Here is a 22,490-nt window from a genome sequence, read left to right as displayed (position 1 = left end):
ACTGAGGTTATCTCCACTGCACTTCTCCCCAGCATGCTGGTGGAAAGGCCCTTCTCCCAAGAACTCGTGGACTCATGTAATGTGTGTGGAGGACCTGCAGCAGTCACACCCCTAAAAGGAAGACAGAGCCTTTGAAATGGACAGAAAAGCACCAGACTCCTCTCTGACCCTCAAAACCTTACCAGCAGCTCAGTCTTGCTTCCTCCCGCCCTTCCAGAATCCTCAAACTACACAGTGTTGCCTTCTTCCCATATTCTGGGACTACAGCTCAGCCAGGATGGGTGGCTTCGGAAGACTCTATCTCTGAGGCTGGCATCACCTGGCTGCCCAAGATGAACTAGACAGAGCACACCAACCAGGCCAAAGCAGCCCACAAAATGGACACACGCTGTCATGGAGCCAGTCTTGCAGGACACAAGGCCTTCCCCTGAACGCCCCCCTTCTCCCTCCTCATGACAGAAACCTGTCCCAACATCATCCACTTTTTCAAGCTCCAGGGTCCAATGTGCAACTGACCACAGCTTAGATGGTGATCAAAATGCCTGTGAAGGTTCAAAGCCCACCCTGCACCACCCATCCTCTCCCACACTCTGAAATCACGACTGCTCCTCTACATGCACTATACCTCAAGCGTGATTTGGAATGGCTCCATTTATAATCGGTTACTGGGGCTGCTGAGTCTAGCTAAGCCCCACCCTTCACTGTCACCTCTCCACGAGGGAGACATTACACAACAGCCTTAGGAGCCAGACTGGCCAGACCTCAGCTGCAGCCATCCTGCCCCTCCACGACACAGACACACCCAGGAGATCAAGACAGGCTACACCATCCCAATCATCTACCTGCAGTACCTGAGGTGGAGTTTGCAAGGTGTTTCTGGGATTTGATTATTTTTGCTGTACCAGGGATTGAACCCAGGGCCACTCAAATGCTAGGTGAACACTTAACCACTGGGCTATATCCAGCCCAAAACTTTCAAGGTTCAAACACATATGCTCTTGAAAGACATGGCTTCCACATTTAATGAGGTTGCCCTAAGGGGAACAGAAAGACCAGCTGGCTGAGGCTTCCAGTCCACTCAAAGTGATCCTGGAAGCAGCTTCAGGCAGGCCTTGACACTCACCATGAGGCTGGCTTTGTCTCTGGGGGAGTGGTGGTGGCCATTTACTCTCCAGATGGCCTCATCCTCTTCATCTGGTATTCCTCCTAGAAGCACTTTTCTGTCCCCAACTGGTGGCGCAGTCCAGTGACGACAGGTGTGGTCAAGTCAGGTGGTTTCTGCCACTTGCTTACTTTTCATTCGGTATGAAAATGCAACTTCCTTTTGGGGCAGGTTCATTTCCAGAAGTATCTCTGCACCACTGAGAAGTCAAGGAGGCGACAGACTGGAGGTGGACTAGATCAACACAGTAACATAGACTTGTGGTCTGTCTCAGGGGTATCCATGTGGCTGTCTGCACCGGACCCCTATCAACGCCTCTCTGGGAGCTCCACCTACAGTTCAAAGTCATCCAGTGTGTTCCTCCAAAAGGCCCGAAGTTTCCAGTTCACACACCAGTGTCTCAGCTCTGAGTAAATACAAAGAGTTGATTCTTTCAGAAACTCATGCAGGCATGTGACTCACACGGTTAGTTAAGTAGATGATTTCGAAACTATGTTTCAAAATAAAAAGAAAGTGGGTAGCAGAGACTTCAAAGCCCTTTTATTTATTTATTTATTTTTCAGCAGAAAACACTGTCAGCCTTGGAGAAGGGAAATTAGATAACAAGTGTGGAAAGTTCTGGGTGCAAGGAGCCACACAAATCAGATGGTTGCTAGAGTGACAGTGGAACCTAAATTAAGGAACTGGCACTCAACAGTGTAATCAGAATGTGTATAGCTTTTTAGGATGCAAGACCAGCACTTTCAGAGTGCCCTTCATTTCAAACTCCCATCAGGTGGAAGACAATTCAGGGTATCATGAAATACCCAGTCAGAAAGGACCCTGGCCTCACTTACTCTAATCCTTGGCTCCCCCGAGGAAACTGTCCAGAGACAGGTTGTTCAAGGCATTAAAATTACTGTCCATGATGCTGAGGTCTCCTGACAGTAATATTTCACCGTGTAGATAAAACTAGGAGGAAACACAAAAACGGTTTAATCTTTCCTCTTGACAACCTTTCAACTTCGGTCATTTTCATCAATAGTTGTAGTCCCACACTTCCGGCTAATTCCGTCGGGAACACAGTCTCTAAAGCTTTGCCACAATTCTGTGGAAATACAGTGTGTTAATGTCTCTTAGGGAGGGAGCCAGGCATGATTCCTCAGGCCTTTAATCCCAGCCCTGGGGAGGTAGAGGGAGGCAGATTGCTGAATTCCAGGCCAACGAAGGCTACAAAGTAGGACCCTCTTTCAAAAGCAAGTAAAATCCCTTAGAAAGAAGGAAGTGCCTGAGGGAGAACCGCCAAGAACCAGAGATGGCCTAAATATCTGTCATCTCAGCTACAGACACCTCGTTCCAGAGGGTGCACAGGGCGTCTGTGCAGGGACATCTCAGTTCCTGGAACCCACACCTCCCATTCGCAGAGGCCTGGTCCAAGGACCTAGCAGCTAGTTCTCAAAGGTCTAGATGAAGTCAGTGACCATCTAGTGGGTAGGACCTGCCTCATGGCAGCCAGACAGGTGACAGCAAGAGGATGGTCCGGCGCGCGCCGGAAGGGAGACGTAGGAAGTGGCCTCGATGGGTGAGGAGCCGGGAAGCTGCGGCCCGAAAGCCCGGATCTCACGCCCGCCCGCCAGCCCGCGTGACAGCATCGATACCTGCGCCCAGCAGCCCCGCGATCACGCGCGGCCCCACCTCCCCCCACCAGGGGCTTGGCGATGGCGTATTCTCGGCGAGCCTGTGACGTCAACATGGCGGCCGCCCTGGCGCGCAGTGGTGACGTCAGGGGCATGGCGGCAGTCGAGCCGTCTTTGGAGCACTGGAACGCGGTGGCCCCGCGAAGGAAGCGCGCACCCGGGAGGCGGCCGCGGCGGTACGAGGGCCAGGCTCGCGGGCCCCAGGCCGAGCCGGAGGCAGACGGCGAGGCTGTGCTGCGCCGCCTGCGGGAGGCCGAGTGAGTGCAGCGCCTAGAGGCCACTCCAGCCTCAGTCTCCCCAAGCGGCTGTGCCCACCCTCTGGGGAAGGCTGAGCTCCAGGCGGGTTGCACTGTAGCAAGCTTTCGGTAAAGCTGCTGTTCGCGTTACTGCGGTTACAGCAGCTTGTCATTCTGCGCCTTCGTTTGACAGTGTTGTAACCGTAAAGCACTTCCTGGCGCCTGGTAAACTTCCAGGGCCGGGATTCACTGTTGATGTTAGGCCCAGTGTTGATTGTTTTCTTTACTTGCTTGGTTTTCGTTTTATTTATTAGAGGTTGAGGGTGCGTGTGTCATGGCGCATGTGTGGAGCTCAGAGGACCACTCCTTTCACTGCATGGGTCAGAATGATCAAACTCAGTTTGTGAGTCCGGTTTTGAGTTTGAGAGACAGGATCTCGTACTATAGCTTAGGCTAGCGCAGCAGGCCTGGAACTGGAGGAGAGTCTGCCTCTTTCTCCTAATGCGGGGATTGCAGGTGTGAGCCACACCCTGCAGTAGTTATTATCAGTATTGTAAACCGAGGTTGCAGCGTGAACACAGTTGTCAATGTTGGCAGCCGTAGTTTACTGAGCAGCAGCTGTGTGCAGACTTGGGCATCCTCCATACTTCCTCCCTACTTCCAGCCTCATTAAGATCTTGGGCACTCAGACATACAAAGGTCATTGTTTCCAAACCAGGCCTTGGTGATATCAAGGCCATGCTTCCACCTCCATTATACTGGACCCTTCTACCTTACTTCCATTTCCCCACAGCTCGGTCTGTGTCTTCTAATAGGGCACACACACAGGCTTATGTCGTGTACTTGCCTTTCTAGTTGTCCTCTTGGAGGACTAAGTCACAAATTTTGGTAGTATTTCAGGTGGATCAGGAAGGTTATGATAAGGGGGCCAAGTTATACTCAAAAAGTAGTGGTGACCCAGAAGTTATCTCTGAACAGGAAGGAATTACTGGCTGTGTGGCTGAGGGGCTGGACAGAAGCAAACAGTTCCTCTAAGATCTCTAAAGATCAGTGAGATGAAGGTGCCTGGGGCCTGAACTCTCAAGGCACTTATCAGATAGTTGCTGCTTTCTCAGCTGCTTCAGAATCTCCCAGAGGCCCCTGCTTCTCCCAGCATCCTTGCTGACTCCCTGAGCAGAGAATCTGATCTAGACTACCTAGGATTTAAGAAGTACTTTAATGCATTAGGGTCTCTTTTCCCTGGAAGAATGTAGGCCTCCTGGGGCAGTTCTTCTCCTCTCTGTTCCCCCCCCCCCCCCAACACTGCCTCTGGCATATTTTAGTTCACTGTTGATGGTTTTGCCATAGGCAGTGGAAACCAGCTGATGTGAATAAAGACCAGACCCTTGGACTTTCCCTTTAGAATTATCTATAGTGGGCAAGCTGCCTGTTGAGTTTCTGCAGAAGAACTCGTTTAGGCCCTCCTGCTACTCTCCAGTCTTGAGAGAAGGACACCCACATCAGAAAGGCTAAGTCTGAGGGCTTCATAGTGTTTAGGCAGCTGCATCTCTGCCAGGTCAAAGAGGCCGAACAGACCCAGACCATCCCTGGGAAATCTCTTGACGGAGGTCCTTTTGATCCCAGCTGTCTACATCTAGGCCATGGGTGTGTCATTCAATAAGGGCTGGTTCACGGTCAGGGTTAAGAGCCTTAGAGAAGAGAGATGACCACGCCATTTCTTCTCAATAGGGAGGACCTTCGGATCTCTGATTTCTGCAGTTCAGCACTGGGTGAGTATCACGTGGGAGTGGAAGGAGGAGGACCTGCCTGAAGATGGGCAAAGGACATTCTTCATGGAAAGACTTTTTATTTGTGCTGGGTTCCAACTACCTTCCTCACAGCTGTGTCTTTGGCACTTACTAAATCTGCAGTAGAGATGGTAATGCATACATCATGCAGTGTTTGGGGAATTAAGTGAGGTGGTATGTGCTTGGCTCTCATATTTCTATATGAGAGCAGTAAATGCTGTTAATCACTGTCAGGATAGCTAAACTTCATGTCTATCCTGCATTTTCCTTTACATTACAGTGTAGACCCTCCCCTTGCAGCTACGTCCTCAATATAGTATGTTCAGCATGGTACTTGGGAATGGACAGATCCTGTTTACTGTTTACACTTTGTATCAAAGGCTCCTGTTGTAATCTTTCAGTTGAGTTTCACCTGCAGGCTGCAGTCACCAGGCCAGATTCAGATTGTTAAGTGAAAGGCAGCATCAAGCTACTATCCAAAACATTTTAGGGTTCTCTTCCCAGCAAGGACATAGACAGTTTCTCAGCCTTTTGCCACCAGGGAAACCTGTACAAAGATGGCTTTGCCACATTGGTGAACAAAAACAGCTTGTTTATTGTTGGAACACATGGCTCCTTTGTTTTTTGTTTTGTTTTGTTTTTTGGGGTGTGTGTGTGTGTGTGTGTGTGTGTGTGTGTGTGTGACAGTAACCTAAAAGGGCCAGGAGGTTGGGTGGACAGTGGTTTTAAACCTAGCCACCCAGTTGCCCTTGTGGAGGCCATCTGCACCCTGCACTCCTTTCAAGTGCTTCCTGTCAGTCAGGAGAGACCTCTCAGGCACGTGGCTTTAGATAAAACCTTTTAACACGCTCTTAGGTTTGGGGCAATAGAGTTCAGGATCCAGCCGTTGGAAGCCAGAACACAGATCTCAGGCAGTTTTGCTCTGGGTGTTGAGGCCTGTTGCCCTGCTTTCACAGCCTCGCTCCTGGGAATAGCATGTGCTCTGACCACAGTTGGGGTAATGGTCTTTCAGAAACAGTTGCCGAGTGTCTTAGAAAGCAGCTGGAGCAACTACAGGTGCTAACAGAAGCTTTCGGAAGACTGTGCCTTGACCTATCACCCTATGGGTCAGAAGAGCCCCTGGCCACGAGCACCTTCCCTGTCAAGTGTGTGTGCTATGGCCTTGGGAACTTTGCCTCCTGTGTGACCGCTCGGACCCAGCTCGCGTTTATGCTTCTCTTTCTGGAGAAGTGCCAGGTGAGCTTTGTCTGTCTCGCATGGCATATGGTAGCGGTGTGCCTGGGACTAAAGCAGCCCTCTTACCTTCCAGATCCCCAGAAGCCACTGCTGGGCCTATGACCCTCTGTTTAGCCAAACTGAGGTTTCGGTGCTCTCCTCCCTCGGTGTGACTGTGCTGAGCGAGAATGAGGTAGGTGCTCTCAGCTCCTCCAGACCACCCACCTCTGCCCGTGGCCAGCTTTCTATGATTCAGTGCCTCGCTGGCCTTCCTGGAGCCCAGGGAAGCCCAGAGTCACTTCCATTTTGGACTGTTAAACCCACCATGAAACCTTGAATCAGCACCATGAACTAATGTGTTAGGTTTGCAAACCCTTAAGTCCAGGGCCTGGGAGGATGGCTCATCTGTTAAAAGCACTCTTCCAGAGGAATGTTCCCATGTGGAGTCTCATAACCATCTGTAACTCCAGTTCCAAAACACCTGGCCCCGGTAGGCATCAGGCATGCACATGGTGCGCGGGCATGTGAACAACACATGTAAACACACAAAAAAATTATCAACAAAACATACAGGTCGAACCTTGTAGGTCCTATCTGGGTTCTTTGTGAACGCTGGGAATAACTCAGGTTGGAATGGCACGATCAGGTGGCGAGCACCTTTACCCCGCCCCTCCTGGGTTGTTTTACAGGGTCTTTGTGGCCCAGGATGGCCTCAGCCTCATGATCCTGCTGCTTTGGGCAGTGGTGAGACCCTACAACACCAGCTGCAGACCAGCCTTGTGAGTGCTAGCTTTGCAGAGAAGAGCAGATGCAGAGGCCTGAGGAGACCTGTAACCTGAGGGAGCAAGGACAGCAGCAAGGTTAGCCTGTGCACAGAGAGCCACGAGCAGGCCCTGCCCAAGACCACAGGCAGCCACAGGGAACTACCATGGGCTCATGCCTGACATGGAAAACTACAAGGAGAGGACCAGAGGGCATGGCCAAGCAGCTGTTAGAAGAGGGCACTGTGACCCCATTGTGATGAGGCTTGGCAGTGAGAAAGGATGCCTGGAAGATGTAGAACACAGGTCATGGGGATAGTCACCACACGGAATACCTGCATTTAGTCAGCTTGGGTTCCTCTGGACGACTCCTTTAGTCACGCATAACCGTACACTAACATAGCCGTGCCACGAGAGAGCGAGGCTTTGCACTCAGCTCCTCAGCACGCATTCTGCTATCAATTCCACAGGAAGGGAAGTGCAGTGTCCAGGGCCAGCCCACTGTCTTCTACATGCCACACTGTGGTACAGCTCTGTACAACAACCTGCTGTGGAGCAACTGGTCCGCAGACGCTCTCTCTAGGGTGCTCATCATTGGGAACAGCTTCCAAGGCCTCCAGGAAAGGTAACCCAATGGGACTGCCAGACCCATCCGCAGGCAGAAAGGCTTTCCCATAGGAACCGGGTCCAGCTTAAAGCACTTGTGGAATCTGCAAGTAATCCCCCCTACTGAGAACACAGTGTTTGAGCTGCCACGCTTTTTAAAGTGCAGACCACACTTGACCTGCTTCACAGTGCCTGCCTGTGCTGACCTCCCCAGGAGCTGCTTCCTGGGTTCCCTCTGTGCAGCCCTCAGTGCTGCATGCAGCTTGTTTTTCTACCTCTCAAAAGTTGAAAAACAAAATCACCCATACACTTCCTAGTTGTGTAAATATATATTTTATTTCTAGGTTGTTGACAAGGATTCTGCAGGAAAATTATCCCTACATTGCAAAGGTATCTGACAAGATAGCCAGGTGGGGGTGCAAGGCCATAGTACCCGCCCATGTTAATGAGCATACATACTGGGAGGGGGCTCCCCTGGAACCAGCTGGTGCCTCTCCTAGTCTGTACCCAAACCCTTTCATCCTCAAGGTGAGTCCAGCATTCCCATTGCCCTCGGGGCTGAAAAGCTTGAAATACAAACCTCCATTTCTTATTTTTCAAAAGGAAAATGGGGTGCCCAGGTGAACAGAAAATAAGCCGAGAGAGTGGGGTCATACCTAATGCCTGTGTCTGGACCTCTCTGCTCAGATTCTGAAAGGCCTGGAGGAGTCCCCACTGCCTCAGAACCCCCGGTACGCTGACACCTTTAACGACACGTCTGTGCACTGGTTCCCACTACAGAAGCTGGAGGGACTGCCTAGGGACCTGTGGGCATCTCGGGAGGAGCCTGACTACCACAACTGTGAGGACCTGGAGATCATCAGGAAACCCACAGACTGTGCTCAGCCCGTGTAACAGGGCAGTACTTGCCACCTGGGCTGGAGGCCACAGTGCAGACCACACCAGCCTCTCTGCCAAGCCAACTGGTGGCGTTACCATGTCCTGCCCCGGTGGCCTGGTCTCCCAGATAGAGACATTTATTATGAGCTCGTTTAAAGTGCTGTTTATTCACACCTGCCTGGCGTGGCCCCCGTGTCTACTTGGCCATGTCAATGAGGCTCTGCAGGGAGGTGGGCACCCATGTCTTCTCGCCCTGCACGAACACCACGCCCCGGTCAATGTAGATGACAATGCGGCCAAAGGTGTAGAGCTGCTTGCCCTCGTGCCGCTTGCCGATGACGGGCATGAACACGATGTTGTGCTCCTCCGCCTTGGTCTCAATGAGGTCCTTAAAGTTCATGGGCACAGTGCTGGTAGCCACACCGATGCCTCTCTGTGCCATGTTCTCAGCCTCCCGGCGCTCCTGCATTGCCTCGTACTGGAAGTCCTTCCTGCGCTCCGTGTGGGTGAGGTAGGCAATATTCTCCCTTGCACCTGGCTGCATGTAGGCTCCTGAAAGAAGGGAGGTCAGTGAGGACACGTGACTCCAGGGATGCAGGGCCAACGTGTGTGTTGTGATGACATGGTGTGTGACTCGATGAGGCACCTCTGCCTAAGGGCACAGGCACTGACACATGATCAGTGCATGCTTGGGGAGTCGGCATCACCAAGCGGGTCTGGGAACCACGTGGCTGATAGCAAATACCGAAGTGAACCTGTCAGTATCAGAGGAGATGTGGACCCCTAAAATCACCATTTACAAGGTGAGCAATGGCCTACACTGCTTCTACTTTCCCTTGGCCTCCAAGAATGGAAAATGTGGCTGTAGAGATGGCTCATTGGTTAAGAGTTTGCATTATGTATGTGCTGCAGAGAATCCACGTCAATTCCTAGCACCCACTCAGATGGCCCGCAGCTATCTAAGTCCAGATCTATGGGATCTCTACCCTCTTCTGGCCTCCCCTGGCACTGCACTCCTGTGTACAACACCCCCACCAGACACACAAACACAGATGAAAAACTTAAATGAAAAAATGGAAAAGGTATTTAGGGTATGTGGACTTGAAGGATCATGGGGTAATGCAAATGCTAAGCTGTGGGGGTACGAGGAACAACCACTTCTGGGAACATCATGGTCTGGGGTGGGTGAAGTGGGAACAGGTTAAAGGAGATAGCAATTCCCATCCCAGCTGCCACTCTGGAGCCATGGAGCCATGTACCCTCCATGAGCACTGAGCCTCACCAAGAGCTGAAACAGCAGGGAGAGGGCCAGGCCCGTGTGCACCAGGCTAAGTGGGCTAGACCCTGTGCTTCTGCTGTGAACACCTCAGTCTACTTATCGCTCAGCACTGTGACCTGTATAACCTCAACCCTGGGCCTCGACAGTGAGCAGTGGTGCACAAGGACACAGCAGCCGAGGGCCACAGACATTGAGTTCAGCCCTCTGTGGCCCAGGAAGTAGGCACCAACACTATTTCAGAGGCACAGAACATCACTCTGAGAAGGAGCAACTACCAGGCTTTGTCTGTGCACAGCAGCGAGTCAGACCCAGCTCCTGTCAATCTGTCACAGGGCGTGCTGTGAGCCATGAGTTCCTAGGTCCACTGGACACTGTCTAGAGAGTGAAGTGATACTTAAAGTGGCCTCCCAGATTACCAAAAATGGGAGTCAATGTCATGTTTACGAAGCAGGGCCAGGACATCCCCAACAGCAACCCTACTCACCTACATTGGAGGACACAGCCCTGTTCATGATGTCAAGGGCTTCGTTGAACTTGTCCTTGACAGAAGGGTGTGCCAGTACCTGGTCTGAGAACATGGATTTCCAGCCCAGGTACCACTTAGTTATCTCCTCATAATTGGGGCTGTTACTGAGCCAGGAGCACAGCACCTGCCAAGGAATACAGGACACTAAACCACTGGCTACATACTGGATAGGGGGCTGGACCACAGCTGCAGGAGCAGTGTCCCCATGTGGCTCCTCCCAGCAGTCCACACTACAGGGGTCATGTTGCTGCAGCATAGAGCAGTTATAGTAGACTCTGGAGCCAGCCTATGGCCTAAATATACTGAGCCTTAATCTTATCCCAGACCGGTTCTGTGAGCTGAGACGAGGTAATACTGTGCCCAGACAGCAGTGAGTACCAAGGACTCGGGGCTCTCCCCTCCACCCCACCATGTCCCACCTGAAGCCACTTGGGGAAGAAATGCTTCTCCAGCAGCCCCACCAGGCTGGACACAGAGATCATCCCTTCCCAGTCCATCACCCAGTAGAAGGCGTCCATATGCTGCTGGTGGGGGTTGATGACGAGCTCACCCAGGCACATGCCTGCAAGAAAGATGGTCCCTAGCTCAGCTTCTGCAGTAGGAAGGAGTCATGGAAGTACACAGTGCCCTCCGACAGACCTTTCGGTCTCCAGTCTGCTCCTTCCTTCTACCCAGAAAGAACTCCCCGTGATTCACAAGCACTTAAGAGGCCAGTGGCTTTCTGGTTCTGACACCCAGGCCAGCCCCATCAGGAAAACTACAAGGCAGAGACAACCCCAAGTGCTCACTGCAGACCTTGGTCACGGCTGTGAACACACAGCAGGCAGGCCCTGCTTGCCCTCCGGCCCCACCTCTCCCCTAAGCAGTACCTTTGCAGTGGGACACTGAGTAAGCTGCACCCAGCCGCCATGACCCTGGCTCCTTACCCAGCTTGGGCACGATGTTCCTAAGCATGAAGGCCTCCCAGGACCCAGGGGTTAAGACCTCTTTCCAGGGCTGCAGGATGAGCTTGGCTGAGGCATCACTGGGGTGCCATTTCTGCAGCGCACTGGACAGCTTGCTGCGGACAGGGGAGTAGAGCGGCTCCAGGCGGGCCTGCATGAGAGGCAGCCATGGGTGGATCCACGAGTGGATGGGAACAGTGTCTGTCAAGGGGTTCCAGTTGTCCACCTGCAGGATGAGGGCAGAAGGATGAACAATGTAGCGCATGGACAGTTCAGGACTCACCAGTGCTGTCGTTAGGGTGAGCTCTGTGTGTCCTGACCAAGAGCCACAGTCCTGTGTGTGGAGGCCAAGAGCCACCGTGCAGGTAAATGGCAGGCACAGAAGTAGCCAAGCTGCCTTGCAGACAATTTGAACTCTAGGACCCTCCACAGAGGAAAAGCAAACACTCATGCCACCAACTTAAACCTCAGCATGGCTCCAGGTTCACCAAAGGCACTGAGAAATGACCTCCGCCTTGAGGGAGGTAGGGAAGGTGTACTATGGAAAAGGCTAGAACTACTGCAGGACGTCAGCCATGCTGACAAGAGTCCTTGAGTCCCAGGCGTCTAGCAGCACACAGATGGAGACATGGTGCCGGAGCTCTGCCTACCTCCTTCTGCAGCTTAGGGAAGATGAGCTGGTCCAGGATATTGTCCAGAATCCACACCGGGATGATGGGTGCCCAGCTGTCCAGGAAGTCTACCATCGGGTCACAGTTCCTGGGTTGCCACTGGGCAACCACATTCCGAACAAAAGGCATCCAGACCTCCCACATGAGCCTGTGAGAGGCAAGGGCGGCTGGTCAGCCTCACCACTGGCTTCCCAGTGCTCTAAGTGTGCCACCCCACAGACCTCACAGGAAACCTCAAGCCAGTCCCCACTGGGGCTCCCAAGGTGTCTTGGCGCTCAGCCTTGGGCTCCTCTGTGGGGCTACAACTGGCAGGACCATGTAGTGAATGGTTTCAGCACAGGGTATCGGGTACCTTCCCACCAAGAACCTCTGTTCACAGCACCTCTCACACTCGGGCTCACAGCTTGAATGGCCCCTCCTGAGACACCTCTGTCCTCTCCACACCTGCCTCCTTGGGTCTCACTGTTACCCTGCAATGCCTGTTCACTTGTCTGCATTTTCCACTGTGGGCGAAAGCTGCTCATGGTGCTCCCAGGGTCAGCCCACCTCCTGGACACTCAGGACGCTCAACAGACCCGTGAGCAAGCATGCCTTCAAGCCCAGAACAGTGCCAGTGTGGAGCAGTCAGTGGGGGAGAATGGCTGTCCTCCAGCCTTCAGCAAGATTCCTGCGCCTTGGGAGGCAAGGCCATGCAGTGGGGGTGGGGCCTGGCACCTGTGGAAGGCGTCTGAGGACAGGTCCTGGCTGCTGTGAGACAGCAGCTGGTCGTTCTCCAGGAGGCTCTTCCACTTGGATATGATCTGGGTGCCATAGCTGCCATCCTGCAGAATACCAGCATATCAGCCTTGCCACCTCAGGAGCCATGCCCCAGCCCAAGCAGCAGGCTGCGCCCCAGCTCACCTCGAGGGGGTGCCAGTCCTTGAAGTACTCCTTCACAAGCGGGTACACGATGGCCACAGCGAGGTCTGCACGGTCGGCCAGGCGGTACTCCTCATAGTACTTGTCCTGCAGCGTCTCAAAGATGTGCGCACACTCATCCAGCGTGAGGGGGTCGGCGCCATGGGGCTGCATGCGGCGCTCACACTCCTCCACCAGGGCCAGCACCTTGCTGAGGTTGGAGATGACGCGTTCCTCGTGCGCTAGCACCTCGGCGGTCTTCTGCAGCTCGTGCGACAGGCTGACCACCATGTCCCGCTCGTACTGCAGCTGGCGGTCGCTCTGGATGATCTCCTGCTCCGTGTGCTCAATCAGCAGCTGCAGGTTGTGCTCCAGCTCCGGCAGCGCGAAGCCCGGCACCCTGGCTTCCTTGCCAGCTGTGGGAGGCAGCTGCGGCAGCAAGGGCACTCCCTCGTCAGGCACGCTGTGCTTGTGGCTGATCTGACTGTAGCTGTAGTACACCTTCTGCTCCCTGCCTGTCATGTCGATCACCTTGGAGAGAGAGGCAGGTCGCCATCTGTCAGCCACCGCTGGGCAGGGATACGGCGCTGGCCAAGTGTAAGAGCTCCGCTAATGGAGCAGAGCTGCCTACCCAGGCCTGAGCTGGCACACTATCTCACACTAAGCAGTGACGAGCAGCTGCCACCGCTGCTGTCCAGCTACTTGGAAAGTTACAGCAACACCATGTGTCCATCATAGAGAGGAAGGATTTCACCACCATCCCAGCTGTTCCAAAATCTCACTTCATGCACAACTGACAGGCCTGACAGTTGTGGGTCCATCAGAACTCCTTAAAGGACAGAGACGTCAGCTGTTTTCCCTCGTCTTACTGCCCTCCTCCCAGGAGCCCTCGCCTCAGTCTCAAACAGCAAAGTTTATCTACAAATGAATTTATGGAGAAAACAAACCAAAGGAGGCCATAGGCTGCACAGAGGCTCCTGGTGGGGAGCTGTGCTCACCACTAACAGTCTGCATGGAGAGGTAGAGTGTTCAACAGTGACAAGGGTGGAACCCAGGGCCTGGAATGTGCTGCTAGAAGTGTTACTGAATTCGCTGCACTTTAGCTCTGGACAAATGCAAGCACTGTGTGCCTGACCGCTGTTGTACCCTGAAGGGCAGAGGGTCAGGACCAAGAAGCAGTGCTGTACTGGAATCCCAGTGTCAGGATGTGAGGGACAACTGAGCATTTGAGGCCAGCATACACTAAGAGTTCCAGGCCAGCCTGGGCTACATGGAGAGATTCTGTTTTGGAATGAGAAATGGACACACATATGCCACCCCCGCGCCCCCCACACGAATGCATGCACATGCATATGCACAGACAATGGACAGGGACCTCATAAGAGATCCTCATACCTTGACCTGGGACAGCTCCTTCTGAGGCGCTGTGAGCTTCTTGCTGACCCTACCCTTGGCCTTCAGCTCCTCCACGGTCTTGTAAGAGTATTTTGGCTTCTTCTTGCTCCCACTAGGGTCTTTCCTCCACTGGCTCAGCTCCTTCTGAAACTCCTGAGGTAGAGGGAGACAGTGAGTGACAATGGGAGAAGCCTCTTCCACAGCAGCCAGGATCAAGGCCCGCAGCAGGCCTGCAGCCACCAAGGCCCACTCCCCAACATCTCTACACAGTACAGGTGTGAGAAGCCAATGGCGGTGGCTGAGCAAAGGGCGAGGCTCTGCTGCTCTTCGGTGGACTCACACAGAATGCAGAAACAGCATGAAGGGTTGGGAAATGCTGGCCCTACCGGGCAGGGCTCCACAAAAATGGTGAGCATTTCTGTGTTAGCATGAAGGTAGCGTGAGTGAGGACGTGCTCACCCTACAAGTCAGTCCCCCTTCACACTGATTTAACCTGTCATTGCCTTGCTCTCAAGCAGCTGGAGTTGCAGCTGTTCAGAAAGCATGGTGCCTGCTCTCCCCAGGCCATCTCTGGGCTGAGGAGAGCCTGCTCTGCCGTCAGCCCACCATACAGCAGCATGCCTCTGTTCCCCACCCTGTCCATTGCCTCACACACACCTCAGCCTATAAGAGCAATGTCATCGGCTGTACACTGAGCCCGGTAGGGCCTGCATTTCCCAACCCTTCATGCTGTTTCTGCATTCTGTGTGAGTTGGCATGGTGACACCCAAAGGCCCACAGCATGTACAACCTGTGAATAACAGTGCCTGGAATGGCCTAAGCCATGAACCAGCCACACAGCTGCCCTCGTTACCTCTTCAGCCTCCTCTTCAGAGTCGGCCACAGGGAAGTCCTGCAGAGACTGAGTGGTCCGCTCTGAGCCATAGGCACCCACAGCTCCTTTGCCTTTTCTTTGTTTGGCTTCAATGGGGTTGATGATACCTGAACAAGGACAGAGATTTTTCAGATTTCAGCAACCTATGTGAAGATACAAGTATGAGAACACTTCCTGCGCCTCACCCCACCAACACACCATACAGGGGTGCCCTTCCCTGTGTTCAGGACAGTGCCACACCCCTGGGACTTGATAAGTGAGGTCACTTCTGGCCTTGGAGACTATAGGTGAATGGAAAATAGACCGCTTTGGAGGATTCAGCCCTACTCTACTGTCCATTACTGGTGTCAGAAGCCTATACAGCAAGCACAGTAACTCAGGGGGCTGACTGGCTGAAGGACAGCCATGGGCTGGTAAGGGGCTCACATTGCCGCAATTAACTTTTGTAGTATGGCTAGGCCCTGGAAATGGACAGGAACACAACACGTTCAAGAGGATTCCTGCCCCTCCCCAGGTTTTCCTTCCATCTCCTCATTCAGCATCGCTGAAACCTTAGGACAATGTTCAGCACCACCTGAGATCAATGCGGGTGGCCTTGAGGCAAGAATTACAGCGTTTCTGATTGGACCCAGTTCCTGCTAAAAAAAAAAAAAAAAAAAAAAAAAAAGCTGAGTGCTTGCTTCCTGTGGCTCTGAGCCAAAGTGGTGAGCGGCGTGTGCAAGGGGCTGCTTCTCAATAGGGCTGGTGCAGGGAACAACATGGGTGGTTGTCAGCCAGCAGCACAGGCGCATCTTCAATTGGCAAAGGCTGCCATTCTGTGCCACGCATTGACCTCCCTGACACCAAGATGCTGACTAAGAACAAAGGCCACAGGAGCAGGGATGCAGAGCTGAGCCTTCAGAGCCCAAAAAGGCTCATCTAAGTGGTCACAGAAGGGCAGGTTACAAGCCACAGGGAGCTGAGGACACTGCTTTTAGAAGGCCACAAAGTCAACTGTGGAGCAGTCAAACTTCTGCCAGGCAAAACCTAGAGCAGTAGGTGAGACTGTCTGACTTTGAAACATTAGCAGTTTCTTCATTAGAGACACCAGGCTCACAGAGATATGTGTGTGCAGCCACTTTAGACCCTAGCATTCTCATTCCCACTTAACCAAGTTCTATACTGAACCTGGGTTTTAAGAAAGCCAAGCAGCTGGAGGGCACAAGTGGCCAATGATGCCAAACCCAGCTGCAGAGTTAACAGCCTTTTGCTTAGTTTTGAGCTTAAGCATCCTCTCAGGACCTGTCCATCTACCAAGGACATCACCGACACTTGAAGGGCTTCCTAGGGAAGAAGCAGGCTGATGAGATGAGCCCTCCCTGTGCCACACACACACACACACACACACACACACACACACACACACACTCTTCTTGGGCCTCAGCCTCACCTTGTGCATTCTTCCCCAGGCCCCGACCAGGGACGTAGCCCATTTTCTGCAACAGCTTCTGCCCAATCCCCTTCGTGTGTCTCTCCCAGCTGCCAAAGTCCATGAAGGACTTGGTTCCTCCTGCAAAGCCTTTCTGGCTGGGCTTAAAATTGCCACCCTGCAAAGAAAAAAGACGAGCTTGGGGGAGAAAGAAAAAGAGAACAATCTAGTGGAGCGCAAGCATTATGAAAAGCAGCATGAGAACCAAAGCTACGTCAGTGACACAGAGCAGGAAGGACACTGCAGGACCCACAGGCGCAGCTCACTGTCCACTGGGCCTTGCCCTGTGCAGGAAGCCTCTGCATTGGTGCCCTGAGGAAGCTCATTGGTGCACTTGGAAGCTCTATTGAAGGACCTACCGTCTTTAACTTCTTTGGTCCTAAATCCTTCGGAAAGTCCTCCTGCTTAACAGGCTTCTCATCATCGTCAGAGTCCTCTGAGTCTGCTTCTTCAGCTGCCCCTTTCTTGAGTCCTGCGCTGATGAAGTTGACAGGCGCAGAGTAGTCTCGGGCCCTGCAGACATACACAAAACCCTCAGGTCTTTAGAGAATGTCTCTGCAGTACCTTGTCCTGGAAACTGCTCACGAGACAATTTCATATAGTCAGGGCCCTCATGAGATCCACTTTTTTTTTTTTATATTTTATTTATTTATTTTATGCACATCAGTGCTCTATCTGCATGTGCACCTGCACACCAGAAGAGGGGAGTAGAGGGTGTAGATGGTTGTGAGCCACCATGTGGTTGCTGGGAATTGAACTCAGGACCTCTGGAAGAGCAGACAGTGCTCTTAACCACTGAGCCATTTCTCCAGCCCTGGAATCCACTTTAAGGCAGTAATATGTTTATTTATGTCCAAATGCCAAAAGGACTCAAACCAGGACTCCAGTAATCTTATATTTAATATTTTCAAAAATATTACACACATGACGATGTGGGTGCCCAAGGAGCCAAAAGTATAGATTCCTGAAGCTGCAATTACGGGCAGTTGCAAGCTGCCTGACATGGGTGCTGGGAGCTGAACTCAGGTCTGCAAGAGCAGCATTCAATCTTAATTGCTGCTAAGTCATCTCCCAGCCCACATTTAACATTTATGGGATCTGTTCAATTCAAATATGTAGCTGACATAGCTGGAGATTTGTCACTGTCAACAGAGTTGATTATAAATTCAAAATATGATGAAGTGATCTTACTTCTCTTTGACACTTCAAAAAATGTCAGAGGATAACCTTGTGGAGCAGTTCTTCCCTTTTTCTTTTTATGCTGGGTCTGTTGACTGAACTCTGCTAGCCTGGCTTGCAGGCAAACCTCTGAGCCTTCCCACTGGGTGTCCATTTTACAACTGAAAACACTGTTTTAGCTCAGTGTTTGCTTCAGAGGGGTAGAGCCCTTACCTAGCATGCATGTGGCCAATTTCCAGCAGAACACATACACCGCATTTATTTTAGATACAACTTCAAGTGTAAAAATCAAACAGAAAAATTCAGATAGATAAAAAAAAAATCCTAAGTGAAATTGATAAAAAATTCTGACTGCAGTCAAGTGTGGGGACACATGCTTTTTCCTTTTTTTGTGAGACAGTATATAGCCCAGCCTGTACTACCACACTTCCCCTGTGGACCTACTCAGTTTTCTATCTTTGTTTCAGCCAACAAGGTCTCCACAGTGACCTTCTCGACCTCCCTGTCCTGAAGGCACCTGTGAGGGCACTCCTTGACCTGGACACGGTTCCAAAGCTGCCATGCCTGTGATGGCTTAGCACTTCTCTATCCATAAGTAGCTGTGCTCCCATCACACAGCAGTTGCTGAGGAGGAACCTACCACCCCAGCTCAGTATCACAGAGCAGGATGCTGTAGCTATGGACTCAGGAAGGCGTCCCCTACTCCTCTATGCCAGGGCACGCAGCCCAACAGACAATACCGTTTTCCTCCAAAGCTCGGCCTCTCCTCATCCGAATCACGCTCAGCCCACACCCCATAGGTGGCCTCCTCCTTGGTCTGCCAGTGACGCTGCCGATTGGGGTTGAACTCATTCTGGAGATCCCAGTCAGTGATCTCGAAGTTCTCACGCTCGTCATCATCATCATCCAGGTGGCCTTCCCCGTCCCGATACAGGTGGGACAGAGACATGGCCAGTCTCTAGAGGAAGGGGGAGAAGAACAGCACTGTGAGAACCTGGGGCCAGCAGAAGAGCCTCACGAGTCTCTATTCTTGTTTCCTGAAAACAAAAAACCCATTGGCCTTATGCTGCTGCTCAATAAAGCAGCCATAAAACATAGGACAAAGTTACCAGATCTGCAAAAAGTAGGACAAGTCAGTCCCTGCAGTCCACATGGTTTTAAAAAGTCAGGCTGCCTTGGCCTTGCAGAGTCAAACATCAAGCACACCACAGACTGGAAGTAAGGGTTCATCACGGGATTACCTCAGAACCAGGTGGGCACCTTGGTCCTTTTTGTTCTCCAGGCAAGAGTTAGATCTAGTCGCGTTTCACTCCCAGGGAAACTTCAGAACGTTTTTGAAATACTGTTTCATGAGACTGAAGGTTTCCTTCCCAAACCTGAACAGCTTCTGAGGCACTGAAAAGCTGCAGTCTTTATGAATGCCACTGCTCAGTTCCACCTAAAAGGCGGGGAATAAACACACTGTTCTACCCAAGTATCTCTTCAGCTTTCTCTCATAAACTGTATCAGTGACTACAGTCAGATTCAGAAGTAGCTTGTAAGGACTATTAAGATGATACTTTAGAAAAAAAAATCCTCCCAACACTCAGAAGGCTGAGCCAGGTTCATCTCTGTAAATTCAAAGCCAGCCTGATCTACACAGTGAGTTCCAGGCCAGCCAGGGCTACAGTCAGACTTGGTCTCAAAACAACAACAAAAGCTGAGTTCCCAGTGTTTCTTGAGCACCTAGACTTTACTCCAAACACTATGTAGACAGAGATAGGCATATCTCTGAGTTCAAGGTCAGCCTAATCTACAATCAAGTTTCTGGACAGCCAGGGCTCTGTTACACAGAAAAATCCTGTCTCAAAACAAAAACGAAGAAAAGAAAGCAGGCGTCCTCTACTTCAGCCCCATGGTCAGCTTCAGGTTCACCATCATTACCAGTCAAGACTGAGAAGTGAATCCTTCGGAATAATTGTGAAAATCAGTAACAATTAACAACCCAGCCTGAGTGCAAACCCCACCTCTAGCAGCGTCTCTGTACGCGGATATTTCATACAAAGCCTCAACACAGTGCGCTGCACAGTAAGGTCCTAAGTACGTGACGCCATCGCGTACAGGTGCCTCAGTGACTGACGTCTCCAGCAAAGCGAGTCCGGGACTTCTGGCAGGGCGAAACTGGCCCGCTGTTACGAATATCACTCCACAACTTACTAGGCACCGGTAACCTCAACAGGTTCTAACCTCAGCTACGAGCGCACGTTGAGTGCAAAGTTATCAAAGGAGGCAGGAGGCCCTGGGCCCACGGGTAAAATATCATCGCCTCTCCCACACAAGAAATGGGGGGAAAGCCCACAGAGGTCAGAAGACCCTCCGAACACGCTCGCTGGTCCCAGTGCCTCATCTGGTCTGGGTCCCCCAGCGAGCCGGGCTAGAGACCCGGGTGCAGGGAGGTCACGGGGCCGCCGCCGCGCAGGGTCAGCCAGCGTTCCGGACACCATACCCCGGCCCACTCACCTCGCTCAGCGACCGCGATCCACACAGCCTCCTTCCAGGGTCCGAGAGCCTGCGAGGAGCCTGCTAGCAGAAACCCGGATGTAGCCTGCCGGCGCGCCGGAACAACGTCATCCAATGGCGGAAATGGCGCGCTGTTGCCCCGGCAGCGACCTAACGCTAGAGGGGTCGGGTCTGCGGAACGGAAAAGCTGGTGAGCCCGCTTTGCTCTATTTCCGTTTCTCAACGGAACTGAGGCCGTGTGGACTTCTGGTCCCAGGGCACTCCATTTTCAGGTACTAGAGTCTCAGTCAACAAAGACCGTGAAGGAGTGAGCCCAAGAAAGCCACCCCCGGATAGAACCGCCGATTCCAGACTGTCGTTGTCACGAGGACCCTGAATAATTAAAATATCTTCAGGACTCCGTGTTGCAAGAAGAAAAGGTTAATGGCCTAACCCCAGAGAAAGAGCTTGTCTGCCGGGAGAGATTTCTCTGTTCAAATTCCCGTCATTGCAGAGTAATCGGCTTTTGTTTTATTTTTTCTGTAAAACTGTAAACAGGAAAGGCAAAGGAACCTCAGAACTTAATCTCTAGGCACCTGTGGCCAGACTGTTAATAAATCCGTTTTCCTTTCCCAACCTCTGTTCCTGTTTTCTTCTGAAATATAATGACTCTACGACAGCAGATTTATGGACTAAGCGCCTCCTTTTCGGCTCCTTTAGGACAAGCCAGCGTGGACCTGGAACACTTTAAGGAATGCATGGGTGGAAGGAGCGCCCAAGCATTCTCTCCGGGAAGCATTTTTATTATTTCCCTTTCTGCTCTAGTTATTTCTCTGTTGCTGTGATAAACAGCTAAAGCGGAAAGGGGACATCCTTCTTTGCTTGCTTCTTTTTCAAGAAAGAGTTTTTCGTTGTACTTCTGGCTGTCCTGGAACTCACTCTGTAGACCAGGCTGGCCTCAAATTCAGAGATCTGCCTCTGGAGTGCGGCGCCACCAGTGCCCAGCAAAAAGGGGCGTATTTCATCTTACACTTTTCCAGATAATAGTCTGATGCCGTCTTGGGTTCAGGAACAGGTTAGTTTTTTCTAGAACGGTAAAAGGCTGTGTCCTGGTTGGCGTTTTTGGTTGTTTTGTTTGTTTGGGTGGGTGGGTGGTTTTGTTTTTGTTTTTCTCTTGTCAACGACACTAGAGTTGTCTGAGAAAAGGACCCTCAGTGCTTCCATCAGGTGCCTGTAAGCAAGCCTGTGGTGTCACTTACTTGATTAATGAGTGATGTGGGAGGGCCTCGCCCATTGTGGGTGGTACTACCCCTGCTCAGGTGATCCTGGGTGCTAAAAAGCATGGGGAGCAAGCCAGTAAGCAGGGCTTCTGCTCCAGTTCTTGCTTTAAATTCCTGCCTTGGTTTTCCTTAGCAGACTATAATGTGGAGAGCAAGTGAATCCTTTCCTTCGCAAATTGCTCTTGGTCATGGTCTTTACAATCCAGCAATAAAACCTAAGATATGAAGGAAAGACATGTTAGTGAGGCTCTCTGGGAGTCTGTCAAAGCCACCATGGTACTGGTGAAATCAGGGTCCCTTATTGGGGATTATAGTCACATTAATGAAAGAATTTAAGAAGAGATACACACGAATGATAAAGGGCAATCCTTCGAAAGGCAGGCAAGCTGTACCTCTCAAAGCTGCCCAGAGAATGGAGAAGGGGAAAGGCATTTCAGACAGCCAGGATAGAGGTCAGCCATGGCAGGGCAGTTATTAGAGGGTAAGTATGGCCACCCAAAATGAAAAAAAAAAAAAAAAAAAGAGCCCAGGGCAAGCAAGCTGGAAATCTGAACTGCCTAGGGGAGGAGAATGGAGAAAGGAAAAGCCATAGGAAAAAATAAACCGGCATAGAGGTCAGTTACATGGCAGGGAAGAGGCCTTCAGAGCGTGAGCAGGAACCCCAGTGCAGGAAAGTTAAACGCATACTTGTGTTGGGAAAGAATCTTCCTGCCTGTGAGCAAAGTGAAAGTAACACATCGAGGCAATGGCCCCAACCAGGCAGGCAGGCACACCCAAACTACAAGTTTACTTCATCTGTTCTGACGCAGGTGGTGCCTGGGTTTCACCGCACTGTTAGGAGCTCAGCCTCAATCTGACGTGAGTGGTACTTCATAATTCTCAACATAGAGGAAGCTTATGCTAGGCAAGTCTCAGAAATGTCAGGCATTCAGGACTTTGGCATATACTACACGAATTTGACAAGATACGGGAGGATTATGGAATACTGGCCCTAAATATGGCAGGTATGGTGACACCTTTAATCCTAGCACTGGGAGCTAGACCCAAACAATGTAAGAAACAAAAGAAGTGAAGGGTTTGCAGGGAGCAATAAGAGGGACACTGAAACAGATCCCTGGGGAGTGAGAAGTCTATTGGAAAAGCTATTAACACCATGGACAGACAGGCAGTAGCACAG

General features: G+C 51.7%; 3 protein-coding genes across 5 annotated transcripts in view; 1 reads left to right on the top strand and 2 right to left on the bottom strand.

Annotated features, from left to right (window-relative positions):
• The window catches only part of Hps4 (HPS4 biogenesis of lysosomal organelles complex 3 subunit 2), a 40,404-nt gene extending 37,535 nt beyond the window's left edge, over nt 1-2,869 (bottom strand). The window contains exons 1-3 of the mRNA XM_055606174.1: nt 2,800-2,869; nt 1,999-2,113; nt 1,124-1,568 (exon numbers count right to left, since the gene is read on the bottom strand). Coding sequence (XP_055462149.1) covers nt 1,124-1,164 — 41 coding nt within the window. The 5' untranslated portion in view covers nt 1,165-1,568; nt 1,999-2,113; nt 2,800-2,869. The remainder of the gene's footprint in view (nt 1-1,123; nt 1,569-1,998; nt 2,114-2,799) is intronic.
• On the top strand, nt 2,657-8,468 carry Srrd (SRR1 domain containing). 3 transcript variants are annotated; one of them, XM_055606178.1, is made up of 7 exons: nt 2,660-3,095; nt 4,803-4,843; nt 5,874-6,097; nt 6,171-6,269; nt 7,308-7,462; nt 7,788-7,833; nt 8,131-8,468. In XM_055606178.1, the coding sequence occupies exons 1-7, from the start codon at nt 2,860-2,862 to the stop codon at nt 8,335-8,337; spliced, it is 1,008 nt and encodes a 335-aa protein (XP_055462153.1). In that variant the 5' UTR covers nt 2,660-2,859; the 3' UTR covers nt 8,338-8,468. The 3 variants fall into 3 exon arrangements, with proteins under 3 accessions (XP_055462155.1, XP_055462152.1, XP_055462153.1); XM_055606180.1 differs by having other exon boundaries at nt 2,657-3,014; nt 7,788-8,212; XM_055606177.1 differs by having other exon boundaries at nt 2,658-3,095; nt 7,788-8,212.
• Nucleotide 8,469: 1 nt separating this feature from the next.
• Nucleotides 8,470-20,133, bottom strand: Tfip11 (tuftelin interacting protein 11). Its single transcript, XM_055606173.1, has 14 exons — nt 20,055-20,133; nt 18,797-18,993; nt 18,296-18,513; nt 16,736-16,889; nt 16,338-16,494; nt 14,888-15,015; nt 14,035-14,187; nt 12,643-13,170; nt 12,457-12,563; nt 11,722-11,890; nt 11,054-11,297; nt 10,547-10,689; nt 10,086-10,251; nt 8,470-8,874 (listed from the first exon to the last, which is right to left on the bottom strand). Exons 3-14 carry the CDS (start codon nt 18,502-18,504, stop codon nt 8,519-8,521), a joined length of 2,514 nt encoding a protein of 837 aa, XP_055462148.1. The 5' UTR covers nt 18,505-18,513; nt 18,797-18,993; nt 20,055-20,133; the 3' UTR covers nt 8,470-8,518.
• Nucleotides 20,134-22,490: the final 2,357 nt, after the last annotated feature.

Source organism: Psammomys obesus, unplaced genomic scaffold, assembly GCF_907164565.1.
Source record: "Psammomys obesus unplaced genomic scaffold, mPsaObe1.curated_primary_1811, whole genome shotgun sequence".
In the NCBI taxonomy this organism is placed as follows: Eukaryota; Metazoa; Chordata; class Mammalia; order Rodentia; family Muridae; genus Psammomys; species Psammomys obesus.
This window is presented reverse-complemented; position numbering and strand designations above follow the sequence as displayed.